Source organism: Paramacrobiotus metropolitanus, unplaced genomic scaffold (genome assembly GCF_019649055.1).
Source record: "Paramacrobiotus metropolitanus isolate TYO unplaced genomic scaffold, Prichtersi_v1.0 Parri_scaffold0000075, whole genome shotgun sequence".
Classification (NCBI taxonomy): Eukaryota; Metazoa; Tardigrada; class Eutardigrada; order Parachela; family Macrobiotidae; genus Paramacrobiotus; species Paramacrobiotus metropolitanus.
This window is the reverse complement of record NW_026570295.1, coordinates 600829-621133: the sequence shown is the minus strand read 5'-3', so window position 1 is coordinate 621133 and position 20305 is coordinate 600829. Positions and strand designations below refer to the sequence as shown.

At 43.8% G+C, this 20305-nt stretch overlaps 4 protein-coding genes across 6 annotated transcripts; 3 read left to right on the top strand and 1 right to left on the bottom strand.

Annotated features, from left to right (window-relative positions):
- The first annotated feature begins 792 nt into the window (after positions 1-792).
- Positions 793-9125, top strand: LOC129595230 (patatin-like phospholipase domain-containing protein 2). 3 transcript variants are annotated; one of them, XM_055492164.1, is made up of 7 exons: positions 793-1178; positions 1771-2003; positions 2317-2382; positions 2568-2835; positions 3210-3337; positions 8244-8396; positions 8495-8685. In XM_055492164.1, the coding sequence occupies exons 1-7, from the start codon at positions 932-934 to the stop codon at positions 8537-8539; spliced, it is 1140 nt and encodes a 379-aa protein (XP_055348139.1). In that variant the 5' UTR covers positions 793-931; the 3' UTR covers positions 8540-8685. The 3 variants fall into 3 exon arrangements, with proteins under 3 accessions (XP_055348139.1, XP_055348138.1, XP_055348137.1); XM_055492163.1 differs by having other exon boundaries at positions 3210-3355; XM_055492162.1 differs by lacking the exon at positions 3210-3337 and adding an exon at positions 8798-9125 and having other exon boundaries at positions 798-1178; positions 8495-8720.
- Positions 9126-9396: 271 nt separating this feature from the next.
- LOC129595225 (uncharacterized) lies at positions 9397-12692 on the top strand. The gene is made up of 3 exons (XM_055492152.1): positions 9397-9559; positions 9983-10822; positions 11164-12692. Exons 1-3 carry the CDS (start codon positions 9472-9474, stop codon positions 12048-12050), a joined length of 1815 nt encoding a protein of 604 aa, XP_055348127.1. The 5' UTR covers positions 9397-9471; the 3' UTR covers positions 12051-12692.
- Positions 12693-14497: 1805 nt separating this feature from the next.
- On the bottom strand, positions 14498-15623 carry LOC129595253 (uncharacterized). The gene is made up of 3 exons (XM_055492190.1): positions 15437-15623; positions 15130-15273; positions 14498-14980 (listed from the first exon to the last, which is right to left on the bottom strand). Exons 1-3 carry the CDS (start codon positions 15536-15538, stop codon positions 14852-14854), a joined length of 375 nt encoding a protein of 124 aa, XP_055348165.1. The 5' UTR covers positions 15539-15623; the 3' UTR covers positions 14498-14851.
- Positions 15624-16888: 1265 nt separating this feature from the next.
- Positions 16889-20019, top strand: LOC129595188 (probable G-protein coupled receptor frpr-1). The gene is made up of 5 exons (XM_055492115.1): positions 16889-17581; positions 17952-18083; positions 18160-18346; positions 18411-18473; positions 19095-20019. The coding sequence occupies exons 1-5, from the start codon at positions 17199-17201 to the stop codon at positions 19704-19706; spliced, it is 1377 nt and encodes a 458-aa protein (XP_055348090.1). The 5' UTR covers positions 16889-17198; the 3' UTR covers positions 19707-20019.
- The last annotated feature ends 286 nt before the right edge of the window (positions 20020-20305 follow it).

Sequence of the window (20305 nt, the reverse complement as noted above, 5' to 3'; positions counted from 1 at the left end):
GTTTAGCCAGAGTCGTTGCAATTCCGAATTCGTAAAATATGCTATGATTCTTTATTGCGTTGTTATTGGTTTGCTCTGTTGCTCATTTTCTGTAACTTCGTAAATATTATTCCGCCATCTGATTTGGTGCCTACGGCTTCTTTCAAACAGCCACGATTTCAGAAAGTGGCGGCAGCACAAAATTGCTTCTAAAAATTTCCGGTGTGCAGTTTCGCTCAATATGATTTTGAGGGAAAAATAGGCGATACTACAATGGTAAAGATGGGAAGCTTATAATAAAGCGATACCATAATAGCGTTACCATGATAATGCTCCTAATCGTACTCGTCGACACAGCCACATTCAGGCTGCATTTTAATAAATAAAATTTAATGTAAACCTGTTAAGTTATAGGTATATCAGCATTGACCTTAAAACTTTTAATAGGATAAGGTCAGTTCCTTTTCTTCTCTATACCTTGGTTATAGCACTATTAACAACCAGAAAATATTTCGCAAAAGTTTCCTTTCGCACCCGGTTTTGAGTTTTGACGAACCAATCCGAAATATTTATTATCGATCTCATCAACATCACACATACGAGGGGATTGTTAGTGAAAGGTAAAATTGAATGTAATTGCACTGAACGGCTTATATAGCTTGCAGACGGCATGGAGGCAAATCTTCAACGTAAATTTAATACTGTTTAAACGGATAGCAGGCTGTACACGTATGCGACATTTTGCGGACAAACACCGGCATTTCTTCTTCATCACTCCGCTTCAGTGTCTGCACCGGCCGGGGGTCACTCGAACTTGACGATAAAACACCTTAGGGCACTCTTTCTACAACCAGCATTTTGCTGCAAAATTCTTTCTTCAACATGAAAATAAGAATGTTGGTCCAACTTCCGGCTGCAGCTAAGTAATTCGCAGAGCTGCAGCTTCCGGCAGATGCTGAATAATTTGCGATATTTAAGTTTTGTCTGTTCTGACCGTAATTTTTTCTGCTTCGCCTCCACTAAAATGACCAGAAAGAAAATAACCTTGTCGTTTTCCGGATGCGGGTTTATGGGAATTTACCACACGGGAGTAATTCGGTTCTTGCGGGAGTGTGAAGATTACATTGAAGTAGACAAAGCCGCCGGTTGTTCGGCTGGCGCTATGGCTGCTGTCGGTCTACTATGCCGACCTTTTGACAGTAAGCAATCGTAAATACATGAAATCATTTCGAAAAAAAAACTTTATTTGACACCTGGAAATAGTATCAAATGCAGCCTCTCTCTCTTTGAATTTAATCTGAAGGCGAATTTTGCAAATGCAGCTCGCAGCCTGCTTGTCTAGCTTAATTTGTTGTTGTGCAAGATTGTATCTACCGATTTGTAACTTGTACAGTTGTACTGTAGAATTTACAGAACCGTGAAGGTGACAGCGTTTACATTATCTTGCTCATCTACACAGTCATTTTTGGCACTGTAAAATGAGATGCTGAATTAGGTATATCCGTTGTTCCGTTGAAGATCTAGATGGGTACGATGTCGCTTTGGCATCCTACTGGAAGCTGTTGTTGCTTGTAAACGGTCGTAGTGCAAGATCCGGCTTTCCGTAAAACCAGTTTAAGTCCGAATGTAACTGACAGGTTGACACGTACCGTACAGTATAAGATCCGGCTTTACGTCAAACCATCTGCGATTGATGCGTCGATACTGAAATTGACATGTACTGCTTCTTACGTGCAATGTGCAACCGCGATGGCGTATGCAGATCTGCCTTTAATGATTGGCTGATCATAGGGGACTTGCTACTGGGCATTATGGATGTTGCACGTGCCACGCGTGCCCATCCGCTGGGTCCACTGAATCCGCGCTTCAGCCTAGCCAAAGCCATTCGGCGGGCTCTGACACACATGCTCCCATCGAACGCCCATGAGATGTGTCGCGACCGGCTGCGATTGTCGGTGACCCGCTGCTACGACGGGAAGGGTGTTGTGCTCAACAATTTTGCCAGCCGGGAAGAACTCATTGATGTACGTACTTGGCTGATCACATAAGCCCGTTGCTCAAATTGATCAGATGAATTTGTAGTGCAAGTGCATTTGTAGTGCAAGTGCAGTTTGTAGTGCACAGTGCATATAGATTGCAAGTTTGTGATCTTGCACAAGTTAAGCAACCGTTCTCGTACGTGGGCGGATTCAGTAAAACAAATTCTTAGCTAACGTATGTTTTTTTGTCTTCCTTAGCGCGTCTTCGTACAGCTTTATCGCAGTTAACTGAGTAACTGCGCTTGAATGGGCGAAAGCAAATCTGAACACTTTCACTTCGCTATTTTCATCTTTGTAGGCTGTCGTTTGCTCATCGTTTGTTCCATTTATTTCCGGCATCGTTCCACCGCTGTACAGAAACACCGTGAGTGCGTGGACATACAGAATTTTTGATTCATTACTGGACCAGCGCAATGTTACACCGCACACCGCACCTGAGCGTTAGGTTTTAATCTGTGTAATGGACTTTTTATCTTTATTATCATAATTAGTACAGCTTTAAAGGAAAGACTGCCACACTGAGCAATACGAGTAATCATGCTTTTATAGTATTACTGGGATGGCTTCCTTACCGACAATCTGCCCATTTACGATGAGCGCTCCATTACGGTATCCCCGTTCTCAGGCGAAAGTGATATTTGCCCGTTGGATGCATCGTCAGCGTTTCTAGACATCTACTTCTCCAACCATCATATCCGCCTTACCGCCAAAAACTTTTTCCGTTTCTCCGTAACACTGTATCCCTCCTCCCCGGAAATCCTGGAAAAAATTTACTGGGAAGGATATCAGGATGCCAGACGCTACATCAAAGATATCAGTACGTGTTTATATCCTGGAGTTTCTTTGAAAATCAACCTTTTTTGTGACCAACATGTATAGCGTATCAAAATATCATTGTACCGTATATTATATATATACAAGAAACAGCCTCGGCTTCGCCTCCGCGTTTCTTGTGGTCAACGTCCACTTTATTAAGTAATTAATATTTATTAAAAGGATTTAATCTCTCAATATGTATGTGGCGAGCTACGCTCAGTAATAACAATCAAATGAAGAATTTGTACCAATCTTCATTAAAATAACATATTTCGTCGAAGCATAATCGGTACATGGTAATCGATACATGGTCGAAGCATAATCGGTACATACGAAGCATAATCGTTTACCTAACGGGACATTTGCGGTGGATAGAATCGCCTGCTTGGCCACCCGCTTACCTAACGGGTCCGGTACACTGGACAGTACCGGTACCTCGGTCACCAGCTCACCTAACGGGTCCCGTACATTGGACAGTACCGATAGCTCGGTCACCAGCTCGGGTACACTGGACAGTACCGGTAACTCAGTCACCCGCTCACATAACGGGCCCCGTACACTGGACAGTACTGGTAGCTCGGTCACCCTCTTACCTAACGGGCCCCGTACACTGGACAGTACTGGTAGCTCGGTCACCCGCTAACCTATCGGGTCCCGTACACTGATCAGTACCGGTAGCTCGGTCACACGCTTACCTAACGGGTCCGGTACACTGGACAGTACCGGTAGCTCGGCATCCGCTCACCTAACGGGTCCCGTGCTCGGCCATCCGCTAACTCGGTCACCGGCTAGCTTGTTTGCCTAACGGGCTATCTGCGCTGGACAGTACCGGCTGCTTGATCACCCGTTCACCTAACGGGTCCCGTTCCCTGGAGAGTACCGGTTGCTTGGTCAATCTTTCGCCTAACGGGCTCAGTGCACCGCACAGTATTGAACAGTATTGGTAGCTTGGTAGCCCCGTACACCGGATCCTACCGGTAGTTTGGTCGGCCGGCATTTGTGCAGAAATTGTCCTCGATGACAACGTTAATATATAGTCGTTCTTGTTGTAATAACGGTCTGCTAATTAAATTCGTTCTGATAGTTTAAATAGTAGAAATGACTTTCATTTTTTAGTTACATTTTATTTCGTTTACGTGGCAACATTGCCTGGTTAAGGTAGTCGAAACTTTTCCGCTCTGGCGTTCCAAGGCGTTTTGAAAGAAATGAATACTATCTGGCCAGGTTTTTGACTACGGGCTTTCAGAATATAATACTGGTTTGGGTCAGTCTTTTCTGGTTTGCCGGCTCTGGTGTATCCCATTCGTGGCTATATAGATCTGAATTAGGATATATATATATATATATATATATATATATATATATATATATATATATATATATATATATATATATATATATATATATACATATATATATATATATATTATGTCTGTTATGTCTGTAATAGTAATATGTTTAGAAATGGGGGTACCTGGTATGATATTAGACACTCTGAAACAAAACATCTACAACAGTTTGAACAATTGTAAGACTTTTGAGAGGCACTTCTAAATATGGCTTTTCAGGAAAATCACGAGATTCATAGGATTCATTCTAAACTGAGGATTTTGGTGAACGCAGTGAACCAACAGCCGAACCACATGAACCAATGTGCCGTTTTGCAGAGCGAGTTGAGCTGAGTTAGGTCGCGCGGACTAAAGGTCACCAAAAGGTCACCAACTATAGTTATAAGAAGAAAACGGTCACGTGACCACCGAAACTATGGTAATGAAAGGTCACTTGACCAAAATTTACACCTTTTTAGAATCAGGAAGAAAAACGAAACAAAACTGTCCATAAACAATTTGGCAAAATAGTTCCGTTCACCGGGTTCATTTGGTAACCACGCCCACGGTAACGGGTTACCGTTACCGTTAGCGTAACGGGTTACCGTTACGGTAACGGTACCGTTACCGTAAGCGTAACGGGTTACCGTTACCGTAACGGGTTACCGTTACCGTTACCGTAACGGGTTACCGTTACCGTTACCGTAACGGGTTACCGTAACCGTAACGGATTACGGTTACCGTTACCGTAACGGGTTACCGTTACCGTAACAGGTAACCGTTACCGTAACGGGTTACCGTCACCGTAACGCGTTACCGGTTTGATTACCGTTACCGTTACCGTAACGGGTTACCGTTACCGTTACCGTAACGGGTTACCGTTACCGTAACGGATTACCGTTACCGTTACCGTAGCGGGTTACCGTTACCATAACGGGTTACCGTTACCATACCGAACCCATAAAGAACTATCAATACGAATGAAACCGAAGGCGGAGCCGAAGGCGACGCCGAGCTGCGGCGCGAGCGAGCGCAGCGAAGCGAGCGGAGCAGCAAGTGAGACAAAAGGACATAATGTTGTTGCCTATTTTTGCGTACCCCGTTTTTTACATTTTACTTCTGACTTACATTTGGCTTTCTGATTTGATTTTGATTATGTTTAAGGAAAATTTAACTATTAAAAACAACAACAAATGAAACAAACTAATTACGGAAGAATAACTCTTATGGGCTCAATGCGAACGGTCCAATACCTATTACAGACACTCGTATTCACCGAAGGTGAATTGAGAGCACCATGTCGACACCCTCTATGTCGACCGGCCAGCATGTAATAGTAATATAGATCAAAATCACCCCCCACGGCATCTTCGTCTATCGCTGAAACCAACTTTTTATTAACATTCATAAAATTCTAAGACTTTTGAGCTTATGTTGTAAATATATGTTTTGAGGAAATTCTCGAGATTTATAAAGGTCACTCTGAAACAAGGATTTTAGTGAACGCAGTGAACCAACAACTGAACCACCTGAACCACTAACTTACTTTGTTGGCCAGGTCGAGTTGAGTTAGACCATCGAGGTTAAAGGTCATCGAAAGGTCACTGGACATAGTTATAAGCAGAAAACGGTCACGTGACCATTGAAACCATGGTACGGAAAGCTCACATGACCAAAATTCTTCGTTTTTCAGAATCAGCAAGAAAAACTGAATAAAACTGACCATAAACAATTGGGTAAAATAGCTTGGTTCATCGGGTTCACTTCGAGACCACGCCTACAATCCGTTGAACTTCAATACCATTACCGCAATGTGTTACCATGGTGTAACTGGATCACACAACTGGAAAAAGTATCGAAAGGTCAGAAATAGCAACCACCGTTACCGTTACCACTGATACCAGTCTTACCAAGCGTTACCACTGTTGCCCGGCGTTACCACTGTTACCTAGCGTTACCTAACCGTAAACACCATGGGCGCCACCGCTACCGTTACCCACGCTACCGCTGTTATAGTGGTAGCGTGGACTAAAGTAATAACGTGCCACTGCGGGCACCGTAGTGGGTTACCAATGCGGTTTAATTAGGATTGTCCGTTGTCTTAGCGAGCGGAGCAGCAAGCTAAACGAAATGACTTTTATCAATATGAATTTCATTTTTACTTTTGCCATTTTTACTCCTAACATAATGTTCACTGTTACCGGTTACCGTAATGGGTTACCATTACGTAATGGGCTACGTAATATATTACGTTACCGTAATGGGTTACAATTATGGGTTACCGTAATGAGTCAGCATTACGGGTTACCGTTACGGCGTTTCGTAATGGAATACCCTTACGCGCTACTCTAACGGTACCGAAGCAAGTGACCGTTACTATCTATATCGAAGGCGGAGCCGAAGGCGACGCCAAGCTGCGGCGCGAGCGAGCGCAGCGAAGCGAGCGAAGTAGCAAGTTAACACTCGCACAATTTCTACTGCCGCTCAGGCGCAATAAATGCTTAAAAAACCAAGAACAAATTCTGCAGATGTGCCACGCTCTTTAGCCTTATATGTATTCCTAGAGAATTTGATAAGCTATAGAACTAGCTAAAATTTTAGGAAAACAGAACAACTGTGTTATTGTTAGCCAACAGAAACGGGAACACTCCCGAACCGGAAGTGGCACACGTTTTCCCTGCTTACGCTCGACCAGATTTTTTGTTTTGGAATCAGACAACGTACGTTGCTAGATCCTGCTATTCAGCATATTTTAATACCGGTTTATACTTAGGGAAAATTAGTTTGTTGATACGGGAAGAGACGTTTGTGACACAAGAGACTGTAAAAATCGCTCTGTCCGCGGTTTCACCGTCTCCCTCGGACTGGCTTTGTAGCTGACTGCGCTGATTTGATTTTACTAATGTTTCATTTGTTGATTATTTGAGTATTTGAGGCATTTTTATTATTCGGTATTCTTCATTTCTTCTTAATATTGATAATGTTGGTTTCGCTCCAGAAAATGAATTAAAATTCTGAAATATCATTTGCTCATTAGGAGCCGTGTGAACACCACATCTGAGGTCGACCTGCACAGCAACCGTGTAACAACACGCACAGAGCAAATTGAATTGCTGGTAACAGCTGGTTTACACAGAAAGCGAAGAGCTCACTGAAGAAACGTCAGAAGATAAGCAGTTTGTTACGTTGTTGTTGTTATCTGGAAATAGCGTAATAAAGTAGAGATCAGTTCCTCAGAGTAAATGGGAGCCTCGACTTCCCAGACGAGTCCATCTCGCAAAACTAACAACCGGATTCGCCACAATGACGGCTCAGATCAACACTGCTAACTTGATTGACTACCCAGGAGTCGACTCCTCTTTGAAATGTAAACATAACATCCACCTTCTTTCCTCACAGATTCTGCGGATGTGCGCTGCTGGCTGTGTTTTTGAGCTACGGTTGATATTGCAGACTTTGAAGAAACGAGTTACTGTTCAAACAACGCAATTTTCGCAGGCAAATGGAATATTAACTGAGCGTCCCAATCTTGATCTGCAAGTCAATGCTCCGTAATATCGATGATAAGAATTTACAAAACTAAAATAGGTCGACCCAGATTTATTAAATATCGGAACTAACTCTGCACTCTGAAAAGCACAAAGTAAATGAGTTATGAGAGGATAAAAAAATCCAAGATCAGACAAACTGAATTTTCGATTCTGTAACGGAATGTTAAATTTGGCGCGAGTGTGCAAAAGCCTCGTAACACAGCCGGAAATGGGCGTGTTGCACGATCGTGATTGGCGCTGCCTGGCCGGCGCACAGGAAAAGCCGACGTAAATCGAATGTGAAATTGTGCGAGTGTTAAACAAAACTACTTAACCGTCATGGGTAACCATTACGGATTACCGTATCGGATATATAATATATATATATATATATATATATATATATATATATATATATATATATATATATATATATATATATATATATATATATGTTCTGAGATTAACATATATGCACGTCCGACTCAATTCATTAACATTTTTTTATTGATAGAAGTATAATGTTCAGCAACCAATTATTTGCGGTTTAGTTTTGGGTGATATGGACATTCCCCGACCGGTGGATCGTCAAAATCGTTCTGCCTATCACGAGTCCGCGGCTAACAGCGCAAATGAAGGGCAGGATCAGCCACGTAATTTACAACGACGGACCATTAATCGGCAACCCGACCCGCTATCCGAAGGTCACACATCATTGGTTTGATGCATTATTAAGTTATTAACAGTAAAGTTCACTTTCAAATTGGTGACTTCATCATGCGTGTACCAATACTGTCTACAGAATTTGGCCGAGCTAGCAACCAATTCGTCTGTCTGCTGCACTTGATCAAATGTATGACGCTCCCGTGGATCCTTCCACTGGAAGTGATGTATGTGATTATGATTACCGTCGTCAGCGCCCTGTTGCATCCGCGAAGAGCCGTTCGGGAGGGATATCTTCTCTTCCACGTTACAGTTGCGATGCTGTTGGGATATGATAAGCAGCAGCGCAACAAGCGAAGGCTAAGGTAAAAGTGCAGCGACGGTTTAATTTCCGAAATCAAATTATTTTGCTTAAGACTGTGCTTTGTTTTACTGGTTGCAGGCACATTCGGCATTTCGTCAGCTTTGTTGATATCATCGCCAGAAAACTTATCGGACCGCTGCACGATGATAACAATGCACTGGAGTCCTCGCTGGCGCCAGCAGCTTAATGTTCTTTACTGTGATATATGTAGTTTCGCAATACAGAGCTGTTCAAGGCTAATGATTATTTATTTTTAAAATATTCTGATCGAGAGCTTTTGCCTGACATAGCACAGAACCTGCCTTCTGTCTATTTCTGAGGGACACCGGCAACTGCTTTTCACACAATACATAGATATTTGTACTCGTACAATCTGCAATGACGAATGAGAGTCTCAAGTTCTTATCCGGAAATTTCGTATTTGTGGGTTTTTAACACACACTCACGGCTGTAATACACGAGATTTTAAATGCAACATATAACTGTATGCAAAGTAGCGATTGTTAGAAAAATCAGTATGGTAATACATTATGGAGGCAATGATCAGCAGTACAACGAAACATTGAGCAATCCGACAAAGGTACCTAGCCGGAAGGAATTTGCGCTTGTCGGCACGGATTTCGACTGGAAATGCAGATCTAATGATGCAAACTCATTCGTACCACCGTTGGATTTTGACAGACAGCCAGTTGCTGGTACAGTACATAACACCATTCGCCACACAAGTCGGAGATCTAGTTTACGTGCTGGACATGCATTCTATCCAAAGCGATGCTAACTGTAACCAGCTTCGTGCAGGGGATGGTCCTAGCAGCGTTTTCCCTTACACCTTCAGCCACGGTGCGTAAATATAATTGAACATTTCATAGCGTGTTTAGGCAGTACAGAGTAGCTCAAGCTCGAGCTCTGCCGTTTTTAAGTGTTAAAGCCTAGCTACTGTTAGAGGAAACTTTGCTGCTGTCTTGGTGGTGGTCGCCCGAATGTCCCGTAGTATAAAGGGCTTCGATTGTTTTATGATGTCAAAATTTCAACCACCTTAAATGGTGTAACCATGACTGAATTTGTCCTGCTCTGATGGCTACTGCCAGCGATAATTTAGGCTGAGATAAAACTACTAACCAAATTTCTGTACGTATGTGTTTTTGTGTTGGCAGTTCTTTGTGAAAGAATCTGTTACACGCATTACTGTCTCTTAAATAACTGCTATTTTCCTCTGGAATACATTTCCATACCTCTATTTATTCCAACCGTCATTATTCAAAGGTGTCAGAGATGGCCAGTCACCGATCACAGCCAATGAGATCTTTGTGCCCCTTGTGCGTTTCTCGGTGGAGCCGATGACGCGCGACCAGTGTCGGCGACAGTTTACGGCCAACTGTCATCTGCCTGGATACGGCAGCAACAACTGCACCGCCAAACAAGGTTTGACGCTCCATTGCAGCCGTGATGCCACACCACAAGAAGTGCAGCAGTTAGCCGCATCCTTGTCCAAACCCCCCATCAAGGCGATGCGCATCGACCTGTTCGACGGAGAAGCTGTGACTTTTGCGAATTTGTCTCCAGTCCGGGAACAGACAGTGATCTTCTATTTAAATAGCTGTCAGTCTCACCGTGCCACAGACACGCTGTCCGTATTACGCTTTCCGCAGTTGCTTGAATTCGGGCTCCGTGACTGCCGTGATCTGGACGTTCGCCGCAGCGATTTCTGGCATTCCAGCAAACTGCGTCTTATTACTTTTTACAACACGGCACTGCGCCTGCTGGAAGCGGGGACTTTCAGCGACTTGCCGGGACTGCGTTTGCTGGCCTTAGAGCGGGGCTTCAGTACGATGCAGGTTTTCGACGCCGACGTGCGGGACTATCTGGCGCGATTGCACTGCGGCTGTGAATTCCAGTGGTTCCGCGATTGGTGGCGCGTTAATGGACTGTGGCAGCAGGCGGCCGAAGGCGACGTCTACGACATTCCCTATGATTCCTGGCGCAGTGACAACTTTACGCGGAAAGATGTCTTTCTGTCCGTCAACTGCGCTCAGACTCCCTTTCCCAACGGATCCGCTGCCGTGGATTTCGTACAGGAAGTATACTCGGCCAATGAGCTCTCGTGTAAGTAATTTAATCAGCCAGTCAAAACAGTGAAACTGACTTGGATGTATCATGTATGACGAAGAACAGAAGTGGACTTCGCGATCACATATAACAAAATCTGTACACAGTGTGCAGCAGCATCCAATGCGCATAGTAAAACATTGGCAGTTGTCAGCATTGTGTTCGAACAGAGAACCGCTTGTTTGTGCAATATACGTTGCTGTAGAAGCATCCTCTTTTTTCGTCTTACAGTTGAACAGTTTAACTGTAGGCAGCTTAACAGGAGATGCGCCGATTCTCGTTTGTGATAACCACAAAGTACAATATATAGCGAAATGTTTGAAATCTGAGCCTTGCAGACTCGAAAAAAGCGCATCCCGCATGCCCAGAGGAAGAGAGCGCCAAGCAGAGCTTCCCCGTTTTGACAACAGCACCTGGCACCGAGGAGGAATGCCGCCTTTTCTACAGCACACCGTGCTGGTCACTAAATTTCCGCGTGGAGGATTGTAAACAGTTCGGCCTGACACCCACCTGGAATGATGACTGCGATTATCCCAATGGGACGGCACAGGAAGTCCGGCGAATGGTGCCGCTGTTAGCAAAGCTGGACCCCCGACCGATTCGCCTGATGTTGACCGGTGAATCCGCGGCAACGGTCATCGCTGCGGATTTGGCGCCGGTACGGGAGCGGATTATGGTGTTCAATCTGGTGGGCTGTATCGATACCCGCCCCACGAAGAAGATCAACGAGTACGACCTCTTCAACGCGCTCGATTTCTGGGTGGCGAACTGCGCTGATATCGACGTCAAGCGGGCCGACTTCCAACGCTCCCGGAAACTGCGCATAATCGTCTTCTGGAACTGCACGATTCGTAGCCTGGAGGTGGATGCCTTCGGTGACCTTCCGGATTTGCGGATTGTGTCACTGGAGTACGGCGTGTACACCAGCCACAAGGCCATCATTGAGCCGGCAGCGGTGTTTGAGGAACGCCATCGCGATTATTTGTGGCGGCTTCACTGCGGCTGCGAGTTTGTCTGGTTTCGACGGTGGTGGCGCAGTCAGCCGGCGCTCTTGCGCACTGCCGTGGAGCAGGGCGACGTTTACACTTTCTGCACTACCTGGCGCAGCGGTTGGATGAGTCGCGAGGACATCTACGTGCCGATCGACTGTGCGGTGGAGATTCCCACGGGAGCAGACACTGTTGACCTTAATCAGACCGACTACTCGCGCAACGAGAACTGCTAAAGGACGGATACCGCTGGGACACACACCATACAGATACTGACTTGTGAGCTAGGTTGTGACCAGTATCAGATTAAACACTAAGCTCAACTGAACACTACACTAAGTTATGAGGAGAACTGTCAAGCAAATATTTTTGAATTATCTGCAAGCTAATTGACTAGTTCCGCAAATATACGACAAAGAAGTTAGTCGACCCAGCAGACAAATACAAACCGAGAAAACACAAAAACTTATCAACAGGATGGCCGCCCTTAAACGGGCCTGAAATTCGTAAAAGGATTAGGAAGCGAATCCTGTAAAACCTTAATATTTCCGAAAGAGTAAAAGGAAAATTGCGCAAACAGATGAAACACGGACACAAGACCTCGATCCGACCTGACCTCTGCCAACGTCACCCGGGACGATGGACAACGGACGCGTACTCGATTATCGCGACGGGCTTAGTGGTTTGTTGAACGGAGCCGGCTGGCAGCCGTAGTGGTTATAGGATTTGGCGCATGTTGCAGAAGCAGTATGCTCCTCAACCCAACACAACCATCTGCTTCATGTTACCGTACCCTGTGTAAATGGCTGGTCAGGTTTACTTCTTCATTAATTATTAAAAGATCGTCACATCGAGCATTACAAGCAGCGTTCTATTTGCTAATGTCCGAATCGTTGCGCTAAAATTTTGTTTGACATGGGTACATATAGTGATATTTCGCGATCCGGAGGCGGCCAGCTTCGTCCAGACAATCAGAAAGGCTGAAGGTACGTTATGATCTGAAAGGTACCTCTGCCATAGCGTGGTACCGTAATTATAGAATTAGAAGCCCAGGGTTACAAATATTTCAAATGACCCACGGGGTGGGCTCCAATTACGGGCATGGGCTTGTATTTGAGGGGGGGGGGCTTCAGTTTTTCAGACCAGCTCTTTGGCATTTTTTAAATATGGGCTTCACGGTATTTAGCTAAACCCATGGGCCTCTATTTCGGGGGGGGAGGCTTATAAGTTCATACGACCTTAGGGGTGGGCTCTAATTACGGGGGGGGCTTGTATTTGGGGGGGCTTCAAACTCGATAATTACGGTATCTTTCTGATCACACCACTCCACGTCACTCCATTAACGAAGCGAGCAGTGGCTGTGCATGGTCCAACACATACAGTACTTCACAACTTACGTTTTATGTACCATGGTTAGTTTACCTACATCATGTCTACATGCATGTTACAATATTCTACCCTTTGTTATTATTATTACGGCACAAGAGCAGACAACCCCAAAGGGACTTCAAGTCTGGTCGAACAAGAACATTTTTAAATGCAATGTAAAGAGTTAAGACAGATCCACAGACTTGAGTACGAACTTAAAGGCAGGTACAGAACTGGCATCAAGAATTTTATGGTTAACAGCAATAATTTTATCAAGCAGACGCTTTAAACGCATTTCCATAGTCCACCCTCCGATTACTTTCTTGGCCCGGGTAACTTCGATCCGTGCCGGCTTCCGCAAATTATAGTGCATAGTGTTATCTTTTACTTGAACCATATCCAGGAGGTAGGCCGGAAGCGGGAACTGATTTTTGTTCCAGATCTTGAACAGCCACACCGCTTCGCTCTGACGCCATCGGTCGGATATGTGAAGAATACCCAACTTCTGATACAGTTCCGGAGTAACCGGCATCTTGTAGTCAGTAATGGTTTTCAGAGCTTTACGTTGTAGTCCGGCTAGCTTGTCGCGCTCAGTCAAAGACGCTGCAGAGCATACCGGAGACCGGTGTGCGATATGGCAACCGAAGCAGGCGTGATAAAGACCTTTGCGCTGTGACATGCAGTGCCAAATTAATCATGGCAGTGCCAAAATTCCCTTTCCGTTGTACCTTTCTGAACTGCTCGCTCCACTTCAAGTGGTTATCAGTCTCAACGCCGAGATATCGAACGCAACTAGCAATGCCGACAACCGACAGATTGATGGCGATTTCCGGATCCGGTTGTGTGTTTCGGTCAGAACATACATACTGTACATCGCCTGGCACTTTTTTCCATTTACGTGCAGCAGATTTTCTTCCATAATCTTGCCAACCCGAGCTAATCCACCGTTCAGTTTCGCTGCAGCAATAGTTTTTGTTTTGGCATGGCATGCACAATTGTGTCATCTGCAAAACAGTCAACATCGCAACCGCCCGCGTCAGCAGTAAGCACGTAAGCTGCTTGTTATACACATGGATGACCATATTATAGTTATTCAATAAACCGTCATTGTTTTGTTTTGGTGATGCTTATACTGTATTTGTTTCGTGTTTGTATCTATACCTTAACAGGCTGTGTTTTTGGCTAATATTGGATCTGTCAGTTACAGTTGCAGAGCAGATCTTTGTACTTGTTAAACTCCTTTGCGGTATAATAATGAAAGAATAATTCGTTGATCACAAAAACAAGCCGCAATATGCGGAAAGTACATTAGCACTTTAGCAGCTTGGACTAAATTAATCGGTTATAGGCAGACCAAAGACAGAAATTACTTGCCGTAACTGGCCCGAAAGCCATCGATGATTCATCATTCACGTTTTTGCGAACTGTCTTCGAATTTAACAAGCGCACCTATTTTTCGTAGTCTATGCACAAAAAAACAGGTTGCTGTCGACCATGTGAATGCGCATGAAGCCAGTTACATGCGAACGAGAAGATATGAATTCTTTAAACGCTTTGTCTCATGGGTGTATATTATTACAACCCGCCATCAGAAACGTAAACGCCATAAAACCAATTAAAACCCGGTTGCATAAAACACCTAACAGAATGTCCCACATAAAGCAATTTTTTAAAGGCTGTCGCATGGATTTTCCCGTATGAACAGCTGACCAGACGTGCGCGCTTTAAAGACCTTAAATGTCTTATTGCGGTAGGTACGTCCTGTACTGGATCCCGAGCTAGGTTCGGCGATGTCAACCTTTTAATCCATAAAATAAGCAATGTTAGCGCATTGAATATCAGTCTGCTATATCTTTAGAGCATTTCCGGTACCATAGATATGAATAAGCGCAGAAATAACCGACGTGCTGTTTTAACTTTATGGGATGATCTATCATCTACACTGACCTTCATGTTGTATAATACCGAACCGGAGTCGATTTCCTTCTTGTACGTTTTAACGGTTATTCGGGCTTTGCGGAATTTGGCACCACATTTTGCATAGGCCGGTGATTCCTTGGGGGCGATACTGCCGATTCCGAAAAAAGCATCCTAAACCAATCACACGTTGCAGCATTAGTTAATGTTAATAAACACATGGTACATAATGGCTAATGCCATGATTATTATTCTGTAAATAAATATAACTTTTACAATTTCTACAATAAGGAATATTTGCTCTTCGTGAAACAGTTATATTACATATAGTACATACTGTAGCAATTTGTTGAGAATCGGAATCGCCCGGCTGACTAGGAGCGGCGCAAACGATAGCCACGAGGCCGACCAACAAGAACGACAACTTCAGCATCGACATGACTGTGGCTGCAGCGCAGTCTCAGATTAACAACGAAAAAAACAACGATTTAGCGTTTAGTGCGGCAACAAATAAAACAACGGCAGCCCACCTTAAATACTACCGCGATCAAAAAAGGTGCGCCGGGTAGCTTCTTCATTTCATAGCTTCAGGGGGATGACAAATTAAAATGGATAAGCTGGTCGGTCTTATGAATGGATAGTTGGCTACGGGTGCTACGTGGCCGTCGTGTAAACGTTGCATAAAGTATCTAAGAGTCTAAACTCGCGTTATGGCCATAGATCATAAATTTCTTCAGTAAAAACATTATGCGTGAAAAACAAGGGTACGCGCGGTAAAATACGAGTGTCAAATCAGCCAGCGAGACGGTTAATACTTGAGCAACTACGAGTACGCCAGATATCTACTGAGTATGCGTTGGTCCATTTACGATACAAAGCGTCCACTACGCTGTCTCAAGAGCCTCGATTTAATAATATTATTATGCTGATGTGTTGAAAAATCTTTCTGTTATTATATATGGGGTCATCATAAACCGGAATAAGAAAAAAAACAACGGTGTTGATTATGGTACACGTCGCAGAGACTTTGCGAATCAACCTGCTTGCAAAATTACGGTATATTAATAATATACGTAGCTAGATGTGGATCGCTTCGCCTAAAAAATAAAAAAATATTTACCCATTACGCAAGGAAACTCTCTTGTTTTCTAGGTTATGTGAAATTAACAGTCACTGACACAGGTGGCGTATGTACCGCTCAAGGATTACACTGATACTGCCGAATTAAAATTTCAGGATTTTTAAGGCCCAGCTGCTGATGAGTGACTGGTGTACTTAAATAAAGTAGAAACATAATGATCCTCATTACAGGAAGAACGGGTGTTGAACGGTACTGCAACCTTTTCAATTGGAGAGTAAGTTTAATTTATCCTGATGCGTGATGCAGTAACAAGTCAAAACATGTGTGTTTTTTAAGAAAATGGAAAATGGTAAGATTTTTAACAAACGGTGATTATAGTGCAGTCCTACAAGGTCAGCGAGAGTTCCCGAACGATATTCTAGGTTGTACGCGTATGTAGTGCAAATCACGTTAACACTTCTCGTTTACACTTTGGCTCGTCGTCGAAGCTGGTTATGGAATTGATACAAAAGTATGCAATTTACATAATCAACTAACACAAACTCAGTGATGCAGAGCGCGCAAATCATCCTCATTGTCTCCGCTGCAGTGACTGCGGTAATTGTCGACAGGTGCCGGCATTTAGCGGACGCTGCGTTAGCACAACGATTGTTCGCTATAAAAACAACCATCACGTAACCTTGTGATCATCACTGTCTCACTTTCTCTCTCCGCCGTTAGAGACCACAAAAAACACCTCCAGCTACATTTATGCATATGTAGCATCCTTTAGGTGTGAGAAGAATGCGCTAGTAAAACAGTGACGATGCGGTGAACGGACACTAGTAAGATCTGATAGCGTTTTTTTTACGCAACGGTCGCGCTGCCCACTTTCGCTTTCTTCTGAAAATCAGCCCGTGCTTTTTCGCTCGAGAATTTATTAATTTAATCCAGATTTTCTATTAAAAAAAATAAATTATTACAGCCGGGATCTTTTTTGGATAGTTTGCTAATAATTATTGCCATAATTTCTAATGCAATGGATTTTGATAATGTGACGCTGAACGATCTCGGATACGAAGTGTACAATTACACCGAGACATACAATTTCACGGCGGACACCTGTGAGAAGTTGCTGCGCGCCCTGGCCGAATGGAATATTAGTGTGGAGGACTTCGTGGCGCAGAAAGCGGATTACATTGACGAAGATAATTGCCATCGACCGCTGAAGAATGTAACGCTAATCAGTGAGCATCCCATCAAATATGCCTATATTGCCATCTATCCTACCTTGCTGGCCTTATGCACCATCGGGAATCTCTTGACCATTGCCATACTGCGCAAACAGAACGGGCGCCGTAATAAACGCTGGTCCGCCGATGTTTATCTGGTTGCTTTGGCCATTTCCGACATTTGTGCGGTGTAAGCCGTAGCACTAATAAGAACCTCTCGCTTATCAGTTGCACAATAAATGAATAATAATAATAAATGAATAATAATAATAATTCTTTTATAATTTTTCTATACCCAAACTATTTGACCAGGTAAGTACTTTTAATAATGTTTGATAGTATTGTGAAAATATAAAAAAGTTTTAGTTTATTTCGGAATGTTTTGCGGTGCTATATGCGACGCACTCGATTTAAAGGATAAATCGCTGGGAGTTTTCCATTGACTGAATTCTCAACCACAACCTTGTAACCTAAAAACTACTTGATCAATGCAAGGGATTAAAGAAACCCGGAAATGATCAGCACAAGGCCATCGCATTGTCTGCACCGTTTTATCGTAGGTGGGGTCAGCTGGTATATTTCAGTTCCACAATCGACGCCGCCATTGCCGATCCCTACTACAAATCCTTCCTGAGCGGGGCCAGTGGCGGCATAGCGTTTTTTGCCGACGTATTTATAAATTTTTCTGACTGGTATGAAAAAAAAACAATTTCTTTAGCAAGATGTTAATAAAATGCAGAAATTATCGCTTTTGTGGATTTCCCACAGGATATTAATCAGCTTTACCGTTGAGCGTTTGCTGGCCGTTGTACTGCCGTTGCAATATGGAAGGCTGGTCAGTCGCAAACGCACGTTTTTCACCGTGTGCTGCCTATTCGTCTTAGCCGTACTAGCCGTTGTGTACAATCTGTACGACTACTATTACTTTTATTTCTGGGATGATCCGCGATGCCCGGTAGGGAACACGTTACCGGCTTAAAGTGTACCTATGACTGCAATAATAATTCTGTTCTTTTCAGTCAACATTTTTACCATTCCCCGTCGTGCTAAAAAACTGGCGTTCGGCACAAAAATATTTCACGGTAATACGGTAACAAACAAATTTTCTCGTTGTCGAATTTTTCAATCATATTTCTTTTATCGCGTGTTAATATGCTTTTGTATAATTATACTGTAGCCGCTAGATGAAATGGCACCACGTTTAGATCCGGCCGTAGCCCGCCACCCGCCAGATATCGCACACGCTACGTAGAACATCGAGCAGCGTGTGCGTCGGTATCCGTACACCAGACTCTGTGGTGCAATTTCAACAAGCTGCTACAGTACACAATATACAAAAGTATACAATTACATACAAATGTATAAAGTACAAATGTTTATATATACAAAGTGCCACAAGACTTTGGTAAATTCCTGCCCGTTTCCCAAAGTTCTTTTTATTGGCCCACATGAAAAAACGATTTCCAACGATGCATAAGGTATAAAGCAATTTTTTAATTGAAACTAATGACTGCCTTCAACTACTGCTAAAATAACCACACGCCAGAAAATATCCCAACGCTGTTAATGATTTACTTCAGAACGATTTTTTTTAATGCAAATTATTATAGGCAAAGCGCTTTTAAAGATGAAAACATGATTTTTCTTGACCTAAACTAACTTTAAATACCGAAGCAATTTTCCCAGTGGCTGGTGTTTTGCAGATAATTGTGCCGGTGTTGAATTTCGCCATAATCCTGACTCTAAACAGCATCGTCGCTGTGTGCTTGTGCCGTCAGCGCCGATTCCGCACTTTGTACGTACACAGCAGCGCCACCAACCCGGATGTGGATGCCGGTAAAGATGGCGCGGCCATCCAGATGCTGCTGACCGTAGCGCTCTTCTACATCGTCACCCAGTCGCCCAAGGTCGTCTTCAATCTTTGGATAGCCGTCAGCGCGTCGCCGCTGTGTTACACTCCGCCCACCGAAAACCAGCATGCCATCCTTTTGCGTCTCAGCGATATTATCTTTATTGCCAATTATTCCTGTAATTTTCTGCTGTATTACGGCGTTAGTAGCGCTTTCCGTAAGGGGTGCCGGCAACTGTGGCAGTCGCAACCGTTCCGGCGTCTGGACGGGCGGAGCGGCGCGACCACGCCCACCGGACATCCGGGTGCGTATGATACGCAGCGGGGCGTAATGAGCGGATTGGAAGCCATACAACCGGTGCAAAAACGGTCGTTGGAGTCATTCAGTTCCAGTAAGACCATGTCCAGTACGGTGATGCCGCTTAGTGAGAAGTCCTCGAATGGAAGTAGTAGCACCGGCAAGTGAGGCACCACATTCACATTTTGCCTGGCGGCAAAAATTGAAAACTGTGCTATGATAAATTTATCATTATTGCGGTATATGGTTAGTTGTGCGAAGAATTCATGTTGGTTGGCAGAGCTTGTGCAGTAATTTTTGCACGTCTGGTTTTTTCTGTCGTAAATCTCTTCTGAGAGCAAATGGGAAAACTGAGCTTTGGTATTATCTTTGTAATAAATTATGATACTCGTATTAACTCAATGTCTCCTGCAAAAAGGCAATCACTCCCATAAAAGAAAACTTTGTCTAATATGCACAACAAAATCAGCGAGCTGTAACAAATTGCCCGAGCGTAATAGGACGTACAGACTGTACGTCTGTACGTGGCCACTTACATGGCCCCCTTGTGCAAGGTCACCGGAAATCGTTTGGCAAGTTGTTTTGTAAATAAAGCATTTATCTCTGGTCCGGACTCGAAGTATACTCACCGCTAAACAAGCGATTTGCCATCTGGCCTGATCTGGGTAGGTTATCTTGGCAAACCGCAGTAGTTTTTTTCTAGTTGCTGAATCATACTGTATATAACATACTGTATATAAATTATCCTTCATGCGTTTCCAGAATAG

Excerpts from the sequence above, each read along its gene's own strand:
- LOC129595230 (XM_055492162.1), top strand. The coding sequence starts at position 932 with ATGCTGAATAATTTGCGATATTTAAGTTTTGTCTGTTCTGACCGTAAT. Across the intron at positions 2,836-8,243 it reads ACGCTACATCAAAGATATCA|TTTTGGGTGATATGGACATT; the intron begins GTACGTGTTTAT and ends TTTGCGGTTTAG. Across the intron at positions 8,397-8,494 it reads ACCCGACCCGCTATCCGAAG|AATTTGGCCGAGCTAGCAAC; the intron begins GTCACACATCAT and ends TACTGTCTACAG.
- LOC129595225 (XM_055492152.1), top strand. The coding sequence starts at position 9,472 with ATGCATTCTATCCAAAGCGATGCTAACTGTAACCAGCTTCGTGCAGGG. Across the intron at positions 9,560-9,982 it reads CCCTTACACCTTCAGCCACG|GTGTCAGAGATGGCCAGTCA; the intron begins GTGCGTAAATAT and ends CATTATTCAAAG. Across the intron at positions 10,823-11,163 it reads CTCGGCCAATGAGCTCTCGT|ACTCGAAAAAAGCGCATCCC; the intron begins GTAAGTAATTTA and ends TGAGCCTTGCAG.
- LOC129595253 (XM_055492190.1), bottom strand. The coding sequence starts at position 15,538 with ATGTCGATGCTGAAGTTGTCGTTCTTGTTGGTCGGCCTCGTGGCTATC. Across the intron at positions 15,274-15,436 it reads ATTCTCAACAAATTGCTACA|GATGCTTTTTTCGGAATCGG; the intron begins GTATGTACTATA and ends TGATTGGTTTAG. Across the intron at positions 14,981-15,129 it reads CGGTATTATACAACATGAAG|GTTGACATCGCCGAACCTAG; the intron begins GTCAGTGTAGAT and ends ATGGATTAAAAG.
- LOC129595188 (XM_055492115.1), top strand. The coding sequence starts at position 17,199 with ATGGATTTTGATAATGTGACGCTGAACGATCTCGGATACGAAGTGTAC. Across the intron at positions 18,084-18,159 it reads TTTATAAATTTTTCTGACTG|GATATTAATCAGCTTTACCG; the intron begins GTATGAAAAAAA and ends GATTTCCCACAG. Across the intron at positions 18,347-18,410 it reads GGGATGATCCGCGATGCCCG|TCAACATTTTTACCATTCCC; the intron begins GTAGGGAACACG and ends TGTTCTTTTCAG.